The sequence below is a fragment of the Typopeltis vanoorti genome, chromosome 25 (assembly GCF_054136105.1).
Source record: "Typopeltis vanoorti isolate ZY-2024b chromosome 25, IOZ_Tvanoo_1.0, whole genome shotgun sequence".
Lineage (NCBI taxonomy): Eukaryota > Metazoa > Arthropoda > Arachnida > Uropygi > Thelyphonidae > Typopeltis > Typopeltis vanoorti.
In genome coordinates, this window is record NC_143573.1 from 74,236,942 (window position 1) to 74,251,933 (window position 14,992).

At 36.5% G+C, this 14,992-nt stretch overlaps 1 protein-coding gene across 3 annotated transcripts in view; it reads right to left on the reverse strand.

Moving 5' to 3' along the window:
* LOC150092852 (chromatin remodeling regulator CECR2-like) overlaps positions 1-14,992 on the reverse strand; it is a 342,076-nt gene that overhangs the window by 314,962 nt on the left and 12,122 nt on the right. For all 3 annotated transcript variants that reach the window (XR_016550505.1, XM_090414404.1, XM_090414405.1), the window contains exon 3: positions 3,336-3,436. Coding sequence is in view for 2 of the 3 variants with exons in the window: in XM_090414404.1 (XP_090270530.1) it covers positions 3,336-3,436 (101 nt within the window). In the remaining variant the exon portion in view is untranslated. The remainder of the gene's footprint in view (positions 1-3,335; positions 3,437-14,992) is intronic.

A 14,992-nucleotide genomic window follows, 5' to 3' on the forward strand; every position in this document is an offset into this window, starting at 1 on the left:
CTTGCAGACAACCTCACCACGTGCCTCTCTGGTTGAATCAATCAGGGTTTTCTTCAAGATTTGCAACTGAATCTCCAGGGTTTGGTTCTTGTTCTCAAACTCTTTCAATTTTTTTTTCAATAATCTTTGTGTATTTTAGTCTACGGTTCACATCTGAGAGCTGCTCAACTTTTGTTAGCTTTAAAACTTTCTTACATGTCATTCTTTTCAATATCAAATTCAATTTTATCCTACTCATGACGCAATAGTGATCGCTTCCAATTTCAAATCCTCTGTACTGGTGTCCTGCATCAGAGAGAAAACATCACTAGCAACAATAACATTGTCAATGAGACTTTCCTTATTCCTTGCCTCTTCTCTCCATGTGAATTTGTGCACATTTTTATGTTGGAACACAGTGTTAGTAATAACCAGTCCATGTCCTGAGCAGAAATCTAATAGGTATTTGCCATTATTATTAGCTTTGCTTTTTTCTCCAAATTTTCCCAAAACATTTTTGTATGTCTGACAATCACTTCCTACTCTGCTATTTAGATCCCTAACAAGGACCATACTTTTCCTTTTTCATTGTGTCAGTAGCTTTCTCTAGAGCCTTAAAAAATTCTTCCACTTCTGCCTTAGTAGAGCCTTCTGTGGGACCATAGGCACAAATAAGTCTCATTGTCCAGTTCCCCATTCTCATATTTGCCCACATTACTCTACTTGAGACTGACTGCCATTCAAGAAGCTTAGCATCGTATTTTGTGTTGAACATTATGGCTACTCCTTTTCCTTGATTATCATTGCCTGAATATAACATTTTGTATTTACTGCTGAGAAAGATCTCACCATTTTTTGTCTTTTTTGTTTCAGTCACCCCTATAATGTCGATCTGGTACTTATCTAATTCCTCAGCTAGCTCCATTTGTTTGCCATTCAGGTTTCTTACGCTGATAGTACCGATCTTTAACTCTGGTGATGTTGAGTTGGGGTGTATTTTCAGATTTGTTCCAGTAGCTGACCTTTTGCTGTTCGCCCTGGTTCCCTGGCGAAAACAACGGGGGCCTTGTTCAACCTGGCGACGCCCCAGCCGGAATGAAATTTTGTCATGTTGTACCATCATTTTTTATTTTGGTTTAACCAATAAGAATACAATTTGGTCAGCTAAATCCCAAATTGCCAGCCCATCCTTGTTCTTTAAGTATCCAGGTAGATACCCAACAGGGTGCACCACGAGAAGGTGAGGACTGGACATTAGGTCAGAAGCCATGGTTGGTTCTCCGCATTCCTTTAAACGCTATGTGGAGGTCTCCTCTCAGATATACAGCTTTGACCCTTAAGCACCCCCAAAGACTACACACACACACACACACACACACACACACACACACACACACACACACACACACACACACACACACACACACACTTACGAAAAGACAAAGAAAATAGGTAGGTAGAATCGTTGAAAATGTCAACTGTGTTGTGAAAGGAGAACCTATGGAACAAGTAAAACATTTCAACTACTTAGGCACGATTTTTAGTGAAGATGGTAAATTAAATATGGAAATAGACAACAGAATCAACAAAGCTGGTATGGTAGGAAGTCAATTAAATAAATTCATATGGAATAAGAGAGAAATTAGTTGGAACACCAAATTAGCTGTATACAAGACAGTGTTCAAACCAGTTTTATCTTATGGATCTGAGAGCTGGATCAGAAACAAAACACTTGACCGAAGACTAAAGACCGCAGATATAAGAGTCCTGAGAAAGATTAGAGGTGTGAACAAATAGATTCAATGGCAATATCATATTAAAAACGAGGATATTAGGAGAGAACTTGACATTGTCAGCATCCAGAAATGTGTTAGCAAAGCTAATCTCAGGTGGTATGGTCTTAACAGAATGGGCGAGGAAAGATTAGCAAAACAAGTGTTCGTTGCCAGTATGGCTGGAAAAGGACCCAGAGGAAGCTCAAGATATAAGTGGATTGATACAGTACAAAGTGCCTTAGATGATCGAAATATAAGATCTGATAATGTTGGAGTCTTGACAAGTAACAGACTGATTTGGAGGAAAATTGTAGATAGGAAGTTAGTAGTGATGTAAATTTTTCGTGTATTACTATCATATCCTGTACATCCCTTGAGGGTACATGGCAGGAATTTGATGACAAAAGAGAGGATGTGATAGTTTGAAATTAGGTTTCATTGGATTAAATATAAATGATAATTCAATACTGGGATGGAGCAGCAAAGAGGATAAGACAGGAACACACACAAAAAAGATAGAGAGAAAATAAAGGTCATTTCTGGAAACTGTAAAAATAATCATAATTTACAATTATTAATCTTCTTACAATTATTTCTCAATGTTTATATATTATTAGTTCTGGTTTCATAATACATAAATTGGCACTTTCGATGTGCCTGTTACTGATATTATTATTTTCAAAATGAAATGTAAACCATTTGAAATTGATATACTTACTAGATTCTGATGGTTGTGTTACTTTCAAATTTTTTTTATTGTAATTTAAAATTTTTAAGTGTTGAGGCATTTGTGGTGGTTTGTTTAGACACTGTTTACACTAATGGAGACAATGTATCAGCTATGGAAAAAGAAACTAGTGAAATTTGCAACTGTAAAGTGGCTTAACATGAAGAGCTCAACTTAGATATGTTGTTTATAAGGTAGTAGAAAAAACTTCTTTCTCTGGTACAAAACTCAGTCAATTGTGCAACTAATAGAACTGCAAGAGGTAAAAACATTTATTTATACTTCAGTGAGACAGGAGGAATAATATATATATATATATATATATATATATATATATATATATAAAAAAAAACGATAAAAATCAATAAAAATATCCTTAATCCACCAAAGGGATAAATGTGCTATAGGTTTACAAATAAACCTATAGCACAATAAAAAAAAAAAAATGTTAATAAAATAAATAAAAAAAGAATGCATAAATACAAAAGAGAGAATGAGATAATTTAAAATAAGATTTCAATGGATACATATAAATGATATTTCAATACTGGGAGAGAGAGCAGAAAAGAAGACAAGACAGGAACACAAAAAATAGAGAGAGAGAGAAAATAAGGGTCATTTCTGGAAACTAAGTAAAAGTTTACCTACTCAGATGTTTCTTATCACAAGGGGTGAATTAATGAAATAAATTCACCCCTGCAAAAGAGAGAGAGAGAGAGAAAAAAAAGAGTGCACTGAGCATGATGTCTGTGAATGAATTTCAAGAGAGATGATACAGCTAAGAGTAAGCCTCTCATATTATTCTAATTAGAATTTGTGAAGAATAATACTTCCAATCAATTCAAACTACTTACGTTACTTTCTTATATTCACAACAACCTTGAACAAGACGGATCATTAACATCTGCAAAGGACTGTTCTCAAAGTCTTCTTGTATCAGAGCTTCTTCCAAATCCTTAAAAAGAAAGAAAATAATTTTTGTAATCCTTACATGCTTTACATTCAGTAAGTTATATGCACGGTTTGAATTTTAAATTATTTTACAATACATACAATGTTTGTTTTCATTGTTCATGTGATTGTTTTTAATATTGAACAATAGCAGCCATGAGAACACCATACTGCTGCTAATGCTATTTATTAAATAAGTTTTTTGAATATTTCTGTAAGATTGTTGTCTCCTACCTTTTTTTTTTTTTTAAATTTTATTTTATTTAATACTGATCCCATACAAGGCAGAAGAATCTATAGCAAAAGAGTATCATATATATGGGTACAAGAGGCAAGGGCTAGGAAAGAAGAAGTTCACTGTTATTTTTTATTTTTCTCGAAGAGTTGGAGGTTGCAGTTGTTTGGGAAAACTTTATTCAGAGAATATGAGGTAGATGGAATGGATTAAAAGAGAAACAGCAGAAACAAGTTCTATGTGGTTGCTTGTTATAACAAGAGCTACTGCTCTTGTTATAACAAGCTCAAAAGAAAGTGGAGGAAAGAATGTTGCCAGTTCAGTGAGCATTGAATACCTGTACAAAAGACAGCTGAAACAGTGCATGTGTGAGAAAGACGGTGAAGTGGGTCTATAAGCAGAATTGCTCTCCTCTGGATAGCATCGAGAACTTTTATGTACACCAACCCAAACATGTAAACCGTTATTCTAAAGATGGGTAGATTTGGAAATTGTAAAGCGTTAGCATCTACTAAATTCATGAGAAACTCCTCAGGCTGAGCCCTCCTGAATCCTCCCCCAATGCTAGTAATGTCGTCAAAGAAAACCAATGTTTAACAGCAGGCCAGCACATCTATTTCTGATTCTGGACAATGGTCTACTACATGGATAAGATTCATGAAAAAAATATTAAATGCAATAACAAATGAGAAAACCATCATTTTACATTGTAGTTTAAGCCAATAAGAATACAATACAGAGGTCAGCTAAATATCCCAAATTCAGCAGGAAACTTGAAGTAGAAAAGTCATCTAAACTTGAAATGTGAAAAGGCAGCTGAAATCTGACCAGAAATATAGAAGTATAAAAGTTTTAGTAGCTGTATTGCATAATTCAGAAGGCCTGGTCAAAGGATCAAATTCCAGATGACTGCAGAGCTCTCACATAGTACCCATTTATAAAAAAGGAAATGAAACTGAATGTTAGAATTACAGAGGAATTTCCCTACTGAGTGTTTCTGGTAAAATTTATGCAAGTATACTTGCAAAATAGCTAAGAAAAATTGTGAAATGGAAGCTTGGTGAAGAACAAGCTGGATTCAGGCCAAACAGAGGTTGTCATTATCAGATTTTCACTTCAAGACAAATAGCTGAGAAATTTTGGGAATATACAAGGATTTGCATTTAAGTTTTGTTGAATTGGAAAAGGTATATGACAAGATGCCAATAGGAAAGCTCTTCAAAACACTAGTTATATGATGTAGATAGGACATTATATCGAGCAATACGTAGTCTCTATTTAAGCTGTAACTCAGCAGTTAGAACTGAAGAAGATGGTTTGATGTTAAATCAGGTGTGTGACAAGGGTGCACGTCATCTCCACTGTTATTCATTATCTATGTGGATCACATTACGAAGGAAAAGAGATATTATATCTGATATAAAAATTGGCAATGTTAATCTTACTTCTTCACTTTATGCAGGTGATGTTATACTTTTGAATAAATCCAGTAAAGTCTGCAAGATTCCCTGACTGAACTAAATAACTGTTGTAATAAATTTGGTATGAAAATCAGCAAAAAAAAAAGACAGACAATGAAAATAGACAGAAAAATTGAAAACATCAACTGTATCCCAAATGGCAAACCTATAGAACAAGTAAAACATTTCAGATATATTTAGGCACAATTTCTAATAAAGATGGAATAAGAAAGAAATTAGTCAAAACATTAAAATTAGCTATATACAAGACTGTGTTCAAACCAATTTTAACTTATGAATCTGAGAGTCGGGTTAAAAACAAAACACTTGATCAAAGACTGTAGACATCTAATATGTGAGTTCTGAGAAAGATTATTGGAATTAAGAGATGGCATCAATGGCAGTATCACATTAAAAATGAGGATATTAGGAAAGACCTTGCTATTGCTAGCATTTGGGAATGTATTGTAGAGCTAATCTCAGGTGGTATGGTCACTTAAACAGAATGGGAAAGGAAAGATTAGCAAAACAACTTATTTGTCAGGCTGGCAAGAAAATGAGTCAGAGGAAAACCACGATGTAGGTTGATTGATACAGTAAAAAAAAAGTGGCTTAAAAGGCAGAAAAATAAGATCTGATACATGTTGGAATCTCTGATAGATAGATTAATTTGGAAGAAAATTGTTAATTGGGAGTTAAGAATGGTGCAACCTTATCATGCAGTACTATCATAATTATCCTGTACATCCCATGAGAGTACATATCAGGAATATGATGATAATGGCAAATGATAGAACAGTCAGAAAAAATATCCAGGAGGAATGCCATTAGAAACAGATATTAATATGTAAGGAAGAAATACAATCCGAGTTTTGAAATCAGAAGTCATTTGAAGTAGATAATATCTGATCTGAAATACAGAACAATTTAGGTAACTTGATCAGAAAGTCAAATCCAAGATGAATGAAGTAGAGCGCTCATTCCAACAATTTATAAATTTAAAGAAACAGCTGAATTCAGATCAATGGTCCCTGAGATCAGTTTTACCTTACAGTGTGCAAATTATGGGACTGTATAAAGGATCATTATTTAAACCAAGCTAATTTCAAAAAAACACATAAGGCAGCAAGCAAACATCTGTTCATACTATTAAATCTGTATAATGTAAATGAATTATTTTACAGAGTGATACATAGATCAAAATATGCAAATTAGCAGCAGGAACAACTGTCTGTTCTTTAACACTTTCATTGCCAAGCTGAAAATTGGAATTTCGTGTGGTGGCCAAATTTTTTAAATTTTTTTATTTAGTTAGCGACGTCCATGCGATAACGCGTCATCGGCCGTTTGGTGAGAATTCGCATCACGCGATATCGTTCATTGCCAAGCTGAAAATTGGAATTTCATGTGGTGGCCAATTTTTTTTTTATTTAGTTAGCGACGTCGACACGTTAATGCGTGATCGGCCGTTTGGTGAGAACTCGCATCGCATGATTGGCAATGAACATGTTAAACAGGTGTAAAGTAGGGTTATATATATTATCAATGATGTCATTTCACAACAATAATCTCAAAAGATATATTTCGGTGATTACACCACATTTTTTTATTATTCAGTTATATAAAACACTGAAATAATAGTTCCCGACAAGTTTCGTAAATCGTAGGATTTACATCTTCAGGGGGTAAGAGAGAATTAATAAATACAAATCATAACTGTCTGGCTATTCATAAAACTCAAATAACAGAATGCAGATATATAACGTTATTGACGTTGAACAATACTGGACGATGTCACGTGTTCTTGTTCATACAGTCCGAGCTCAGATTGAGGTAGATTTTTTTTATTAGAGCTGACCACACTTGATGGAGAATTAAACCTTGATTTTTATTGCATTGGGTTGGGTTTTTTTTTAACATATTAGCAGCTTCTTTAAATTTTCTTATATAACTGTTGTTTTCTAGGTTTTTGTTCTCTTTTGTATTGTACATCTTTTTGGTGTTCAGCCATGCATATTTCTCCAGATCTTCCTGTCTGTCCTACGTAGCAAATCTCGCAAGAGCAATGGATTTTGTAGACTCCTGGTTTTTTAAGAGGATGATGAGGTGGTTTTGGTGGATGTAGGAATCTTGAGATTTTTTCCATAGGAAGGAAGGCTACTTTTATGTTGTGTTTGTTCATTAATTTGGCTAGCTTATCTGTAATATTTTTGATATAAGGAAGCGGGATTGCGTTTTTGTAATCCTGTTTTATTGTGTTGTTAGCTGGAGGCATTTTAAGGATTCTCTTGATGGTTTTTGTTTCATATCGTATGCTGTCTCGAAGAGTTTTAATTAAGCTTTTTTGTGAAGGATGGTGGTGTGAGGTTGCATTTAAAAATCTTCCAGTGTTTGTCAGCTTCCTATATACTGAGAAGGAGAGTTTACTTTCTTCATTAACTTCTAATAGAATATCCAGAAAAGGAAGTTTTTTTTATTTTTTTCTTGTTCTAAAGTGAATTTTATGGTGTTGTGCAAATTGTTGAGATAATCTCTGAAATTGATAAGTTCATCTGTTGTTCCACTGAATATGATGAAAATATCGTCCACATAGCGTAGCCATATTTTTGGTTTTTTATGGTAATTCCAAAGAGCATTGTTTTCAAATTTTTCCATAAATAGGTTTGCTAATACCGGTGATAATGATGAACCCATGGCCAGTCCTTTTTGTTCCCAGATTCTATCTTTATAGGTGAAAAAAGTATTGTTTATACAATGTTCAAAAAAGATTCAAGATGTCCAGAGGGAAGAGGTCTAGGAGATTCAAAATTCCTTGTCTCAGGACGTTTGTAAACAAGCTGATAATGTCGAGACTTGCTAAGATGTTGGACCAATATGTATTTCTTTCACTTTTTCTATGAAATGTTTACTGTTTTTTATGAAGGAAGATGTTTTTCCTATATGTTGTGAGATATTTCGCCAAGTTGGAAGTTGGTGAATCTCTTCCATCTACTATTGGTCTTAAAGGTATATCTATCTTATGGATCTTTGGAACACCATATATTCCTGGTATCAAAGGATGTTTTGATTGTAAGTATTTTTTAAGTTCTTCCATCCAGAGAGGCACCTTTTTTATTAGATCATTTGTTTTTTTGTGTGTAGGCCAAGTCGGGTCTCTGTCTATGGGTTTGTAGGAAGAAAACAGCAAAGCTCTTCCAAGCTTTGCTGTTTTCTTCTTCCTTTTGAACCAAACTTCCTTGCTAGCATAGATACAAGCGAAATTGTACTTACACAAAAAATCATTATCCAGGATTAATCCTAAATGATGGGACGAGCACTTTGGTAAAACTAAAAACTTGTGCCAAACGCGGGTAGGTTAACTTTCACTCTTGCAGACCTCGTGGCATGGGTAGCGGGGGGATATATTCCCAAAAGTTTAATACTCTCTCAGAACTTTTACCCTCCCCTTTACATAGGGCTCTATTTCCCTGAAACAGTGTTCAGATATGAACAAGGGCTGCAAACCCGTGTCAATTAATGCTCTTATTCCTCTTTCGCATACTTTTCCTTCAACCATCATCTCAACGCTGTCTTTGATCTTCCTTCTTTTTCCCCCTTTTTCTTGCCTACTGCAAACATGAGACTTAGCCTCTGAGAAATCTCTGTTTGTTTTATCTTGTCTGATGTAGCAGTTCCTGGCTACATGTCCCAGCTTGTTGCATCTATAGCACCCCCCTTCCATTCTCTCCGTCCGAGGACAAAGGAGGATTGCTCTTGCACTGTGCAGATAGCTCTGACAGTCTATTCATTATCTCCATCTTGCTCAGTAGTGGTTCTTGCATCCTTTCAACCTCTCTATGAATTAGGTTAGTAGTTCTTTCGTCTTGGGAGCAGACATTCTCTGAGTTTCTTTAGAGCATGACTGAAGTTGGTTAAGCACTGCATCGAGACACTCCATAACAGGCTGTTGTAGTCTTTCGACCTCCTGTTTAATTATGGAACAGATCTCTCTGTGATCGGGAATGCCTGTGGTGATCTGGCAAACTGACTTGTCTCTATTCTCCTCACTCCGTATCCGAGCTGCCACTTTGCTCATTCTTTCTCTTATTTCCCTTTGCACTTCTTATGTCTTTGCCATTATCCTTTCCTTCATCAATCACCCGAATATGTACAGGAACCGCTGCAGGACTAATGTATCCTAGCAAATGCTCCCGTTCTGTCACAGCCTTGTAGTATTCAGCCAAATTGGCTATACCTTTTCCAAAGGCTGTCTCTCTCAACTCCTGTCTAAGGCCTATTCGAAAATGTTGGAATACTGTCCAGTCGAAGGGGTGCTTGTCTTCACTGGGGACATTAAAAAAGGTATTTGAGAGAGTGAGTATTCTGTAATAAAATTCAGATACCTTCTCCCTATCTCCATGTATCATTTTCTGCAGCTTCCAAAAGGTTTGGTCTTAGATTTTTCACTCTGGAAAACCACGAGATCAAGACCTCCTTAAATTTCCTGTAATGACGAGTTTCTTTCAGGATTGGCGATGATCGAAAGTAGGTCTTGGCCTTTCCTACCAACTTGCTGCGTAACAGCACAAGAAGTTGGAAGTCAGACCATCTGCCAATCCTTCTAAGTTCTTCTACAAACTCAAAGAACGTGACTACATCATCAGCCTCTTCTCCAGAGAACTGTGGAATCACTTGCTGGGGATTTATTATTTGGAAAAATTCCGAATCGTCTAGTTCGGAGCTGGTTGGATGAGACATACCTGTTATCAGCATACACTTTACAAAATTTAACCTTTTTTTTTTTTTTTCCAATTCCAATTACTGCCTGATGCGAGCTCAAGACCACTTACTGTGTTTTAGGATCTATTCAATTATTTTCTTTTCGGGCACTAAACACATCCTGCCGGCATCTTGATTCCTATATAGGAAGGGTATTCCTTTCAGAGAGTTAACACACAGATAATCACATGACCTTAGAACCTATTATTTATTTATACCCTATTAGTTTATTCCTCAATCAGCAGTCGTAACCAAATTCTCCCCCACCCCACACACACTTGAATTTTACACAGGTTCTAATTTTAGAAAGCAGTACATTGCCATGAGAAATCAGGCAAGTTTCTTAGGTATAGAAAACCAAAACATTTATTTTACACTAAAAAGGTATTGTACAGAGAGATCAAAATTTAGCTTAAGACATAATAACTTGTTCTCAAAAGGATATCTGAAAATTTCTCAGACAATCTATCGAATTATAACTAAGTAGTCACTTAATATATTTCCAACAGATCAATTAATCTAATTCTCGTTAACTTATCACAGTTATATAAATGAACAATCCTTCAACTTCCCAGATTAGACTACAGTATACCAAAATTCTATTATTGGCATAACTTAATAACAATGAACTTCTGGAAATACATCTAGCTACAAAGTAAAACACTATAGTCCAGACAGTCATAAAAAAGTCCTATCGCATGCACGGTTAGCACTTTCACTCACTCTGGTCCTGCTCTCAGTAAAAAAGACAAAAGTTTCTACTTTACCGACCACGTGGGCATAACCTCATCTTTGCCGATTCCTAGGTCTGCTATCTATAATTTCCTCCGACTTCTTAGCACCTGTGATTACGATCAAGGATCACCACTATTCCTAATTTTAACAACACCGCTTCGACAGATAGGCACGTACGACTCGGCATAAGGCTGCATGGCTATGCTGTTGCTAAGCTTGAGGTGGATCGCTACCTGACTTTGTAGCCATTGTTGACCTTCCTTCTAGTCGTAGCCACGAACTGCTTCCATCGGAACCCACTTTTGAGGGAGAGAGAGAGCACCACCAAGAACAGAGGACTATATTCGCTGCCAAATCCTTATATATCCCCTAGTTCGCTCTCCCAACTAGGTCTCTGGTTGCTCATGACACCTAACTCTTTTTTTTTGCACACTCCCCTACGCTTCTCCCCGAAATGCATCACATGGGTGCCGTACACGTGTCTCGGACTTCGCATTGCGATGCCCCGGGGTCATGTTGAAAAGCCGATTAGGCTAAAGTGGACTTCGCTTAAATTTTCTCCTTGTAAAGTAACTTTCGCTAAGACCTTTTAGACTCTGGTATGTTAGTTCTAAGACAGTTTACAATTTATCACTTACAAAATTCCGTTAATAAAATATTAATACATTAAAGTTTTCACTTACACCTATGTACAAGCATTTCCTTTTTATAGAGTTTTAGATCCTAGTAAAATCCTGAATGAAATGTTCAATAACAAATTGAATCTTTCATTCCAGATTTAACAAAGGTTTCCCCCTTTCACAAAAAATTTTTCATTACCTTTCTCCTTCAATATTTCTGGAGAAAATTTTAGACTTCAGCTTATACTCTCGCCTTCCCCAAACTTCTCTTGAACCTAAATTGTACCTCATTTTAAACTGAACCTTATTCTCACGATTACACCTAATTTCATTGCTATCTTTTAATGTTCTGGACCTAAATAATTCTTCATTAGATTTGTTCAAAGAGCTTGCACAATCTGTTAGTAAATGTGCAGCTTTTGTACCAAGAGCCAAATCCCAACACAACAGAACACCTATAGCCTTCCTAAGCATAAAAAGAAAACAGAAGAAGTTTGCATAATCAAGTTGATGCTGAGTTTGTACCTCAACTTCTTGTCTTCTGTGCCTGATTTTATCTGTCTGTTATGAAAACTTTTAGATCCTTTTATTATCTCGATATGGTTTACTCCGATCGTTCTTGGGTGACTAACTGTTTCTGCATCACCTTGGTCAATTACCAACTTAACGCTTGATATTTGGGATCTCATATTGATCATTCTCATTGGAGGTAGAAGCCTTTTCAGAATTAATCTGATTGTTAGTGGAACCCTCACTAGCTCCGTTATTCTGCACTACGTTACTTTCACATTGCATTCCTTCTCCATGCGAGTCTTCATTTTTATCTCTGCAATGAAAATTTTGACTCCTTCTAGCAAATCGTTTTCTTCCTATAAGAAATCTCATTTCATGAGTAGTCACATGAAAACTTGTATTTTTCTAGAAAGTCATTTCCAAAAATTACATGAACGTGTGGGCAAGATGTCCTAGGTAGGACCAACAACTCATGCCTAACACACATATTAAACTCTGGTAGATATACCTTCAAGAATACCGATTTTGACACATGGAAGGTAGACATCGACACTCCGGATAACCATACAGGCTTTCTAAAATAAAAGATGTTATGCCTCACATTGGGCCTTATCCTCTCAAAATAATCCGCTGTAATAATAGAGGGCTGGGAATCTGTATCTAGAAGTGCTTTACAGTGCTTACCATAGATAATTCCTTTACTTGACAGTAAAGGAGACTGATAATGGTTCCTCTAACCCTCTTTCCAAGCTCTGTTTGCATACATGTGGGAATTTGATCTCCCATCATAACCTCTGCTGGATCTTCGCTTGCTATTGAAGCAATTGCGAGCAAAATGCCCAGGCTTGCTGCAACTGAAGCATTTAGGAGGTTCTCTTCTGTGTTCTCCTTCTCTTTCCAGTCTCATAGGAGAGTTTGATGCAGTCTGATTAGTCACTTCAGCCAGTTTCTTCATTACTGTATCCAACCGGTCAAACAGGGGTTGTTGCAGCTTTTCAAACTCTAACCTTACTATCTCAGCAGTCCAATCGACTTGGGAGGGGGAGGGAGTTCAGAGATTTTTGTGGATACTGCCGCCAAATGGGTTAAAACAGCGTCAAGGCGATCCATGACTGGTTGTTGTAAGCGCTCAACCTCTTTATGAACTATCGATTAGACCTCTTTTATATCCAACACTCCACTTGTTATTTGATTCGTGTTGACGGAACCAGTTCTATCTCCCTCACATCTATCTAAATTCTTATGCCTCTCCCTTTTCTCGTGAGATTCTTTCTCTGGCTTAGAGTTATTATTAGAATTCCCTTCCTTATTAATTAGGTTTACATAGTCAGTAGCAGATGCAGGACCAAGGTCACCAAGCATTTGCTCTTTATCTCTCACTGCATTTAGGCACTCCTCTAAGTTAGTTACTTTCTTTTTGTAGGCTGTTTCTCTGAGCTCTTGCTCCATTCCCAGCCTCAATTGGTGAAAGATCGCCCATTCCAGATGAGGCTTATCCTCGTTAGATACTTGCAGGGTGTGAGCGAGGCTCAATAACCTGCGATAAAAGTCAGTCACGTTCTCTCGGTCTTTTTGCACCATTCTCTGTAATTTCCATAAGTTTGGACAAGGCTTCTTAACCTAGAAAACTGAGAGATGAGGACTTCCTTGAATTTTGCATAGTCTAGTGTTTCCTTAAGTATGGGGGAAGAATAGAGGAAATTCTTAGCCTTCCCCACCAACTTACTACGCAACAAGATCAAAAGTTGGAAGCCCGTCCACCTCCCTGCCTTCCTCAACGTAGCTAAAAAAACTTAAAACATCATCATTCACCTCTCCAGAAAACTGCAGAATAACCTGTTGAGGGTCCTGAAAAACTCGCAATCCTCCATCCCTGAGCTTGAAGGTTGATTCATTCTTGTATATAAGTTTACAAATTTACTATCTTAATTTCACACACAAGTACGGCTAATTTTAAATTTGTTACTAAGAAAAACTGCCTGATCTCAAGCCAAAAACTGCTCACCTTAATTCACAGTTTTGATTAATTAATTGCGTGAATTAAATCCTACCACCTGCGCCATTGTTAAATATTTGTATGTCATGCCTTATTGTCCTTTATAAATCTTATCTATAGTTCTTTCGTCTTCCTACCAACTGTTTTGCTGTTCCTGTTCCCTGCTAATATACAATGCTTAGTCTTAATTAGAACCAATTTCTATCAGACACCGTTCTTTCTAATGGATCACGTGTACTATTCTTGCAGACAAAGAGAATGTTCCAGGGGAGAGCCAAATCCTTCTATTGTTGTAGATCTGGTATTTGCTCCTTTTTGGAATCAAGAAAATTTTATTTGTTAATACAGCTGCGCCATCTTGATTCCTATACAGGAAGAATATTCCTGTCAGTGAGTTAACACGCAGATAATCACACGACCTTAGAATCTAATATTTATTTATACCCTATTAGTTTATTCCTCAATCAGCAGTTGTAACCAAATTTTCTCCCCCCCCACTTCTTGAATTTTACAGGTTCAAATTTTAGCAAGCGGTACATTGGCGTGAGAAATCAGGCAAGTTTCTTAGGTATAGAAAACAAAAACATTTATTTTACACTAAGGTATTGTACACAGAGATCAAAATTTAGCTTCAGACATATAACAACTTGTTCTCAAAAGGATATCTCAAAATTTCTCAGACAATCTATCTAATTATAACTAAGTAGTCACTTAATATATTTCCAACAGATCAATTAATCTAATTCTCGTTAACTTATCACAGTTATGGGCATAACTTAATAACAATGAACTTAATAAAAAGGTCCTATCACATGCACAGTTAGCACTTTCACTAGCTCTAGTGCTGCTCTCAGTACAAAAGACAATAAAAGTTTCTACTTTACCGACCATGTCAGCATAACCTCAATCTTTGCCGATTCCTTTCGGTTAGGTTCCTAAGTCTGCTATCTATAATTTCCTCCAACTTCTTAGCACCTGTGATTACGATCACGAATCACCACTATTCCTGTAATTTTAACAACACCGCTTCGACAGATAGGCACGTACGACTCGGCATAATGCTGCGGTCTCCGCTGGCTGCACGGCTATGCCGTTGCTACATTTGAAGCGGATCGCTATCTGACTTTGTAGCCATCGTTTACCTTCCTTCTAGTCGTAGCCACGAACTGCTTCCATCGGAACCCACTTTTGAGGGAGAGAGAGAGACACCACCAAGAACAGAGGGCTATATTCACTGCCAAAT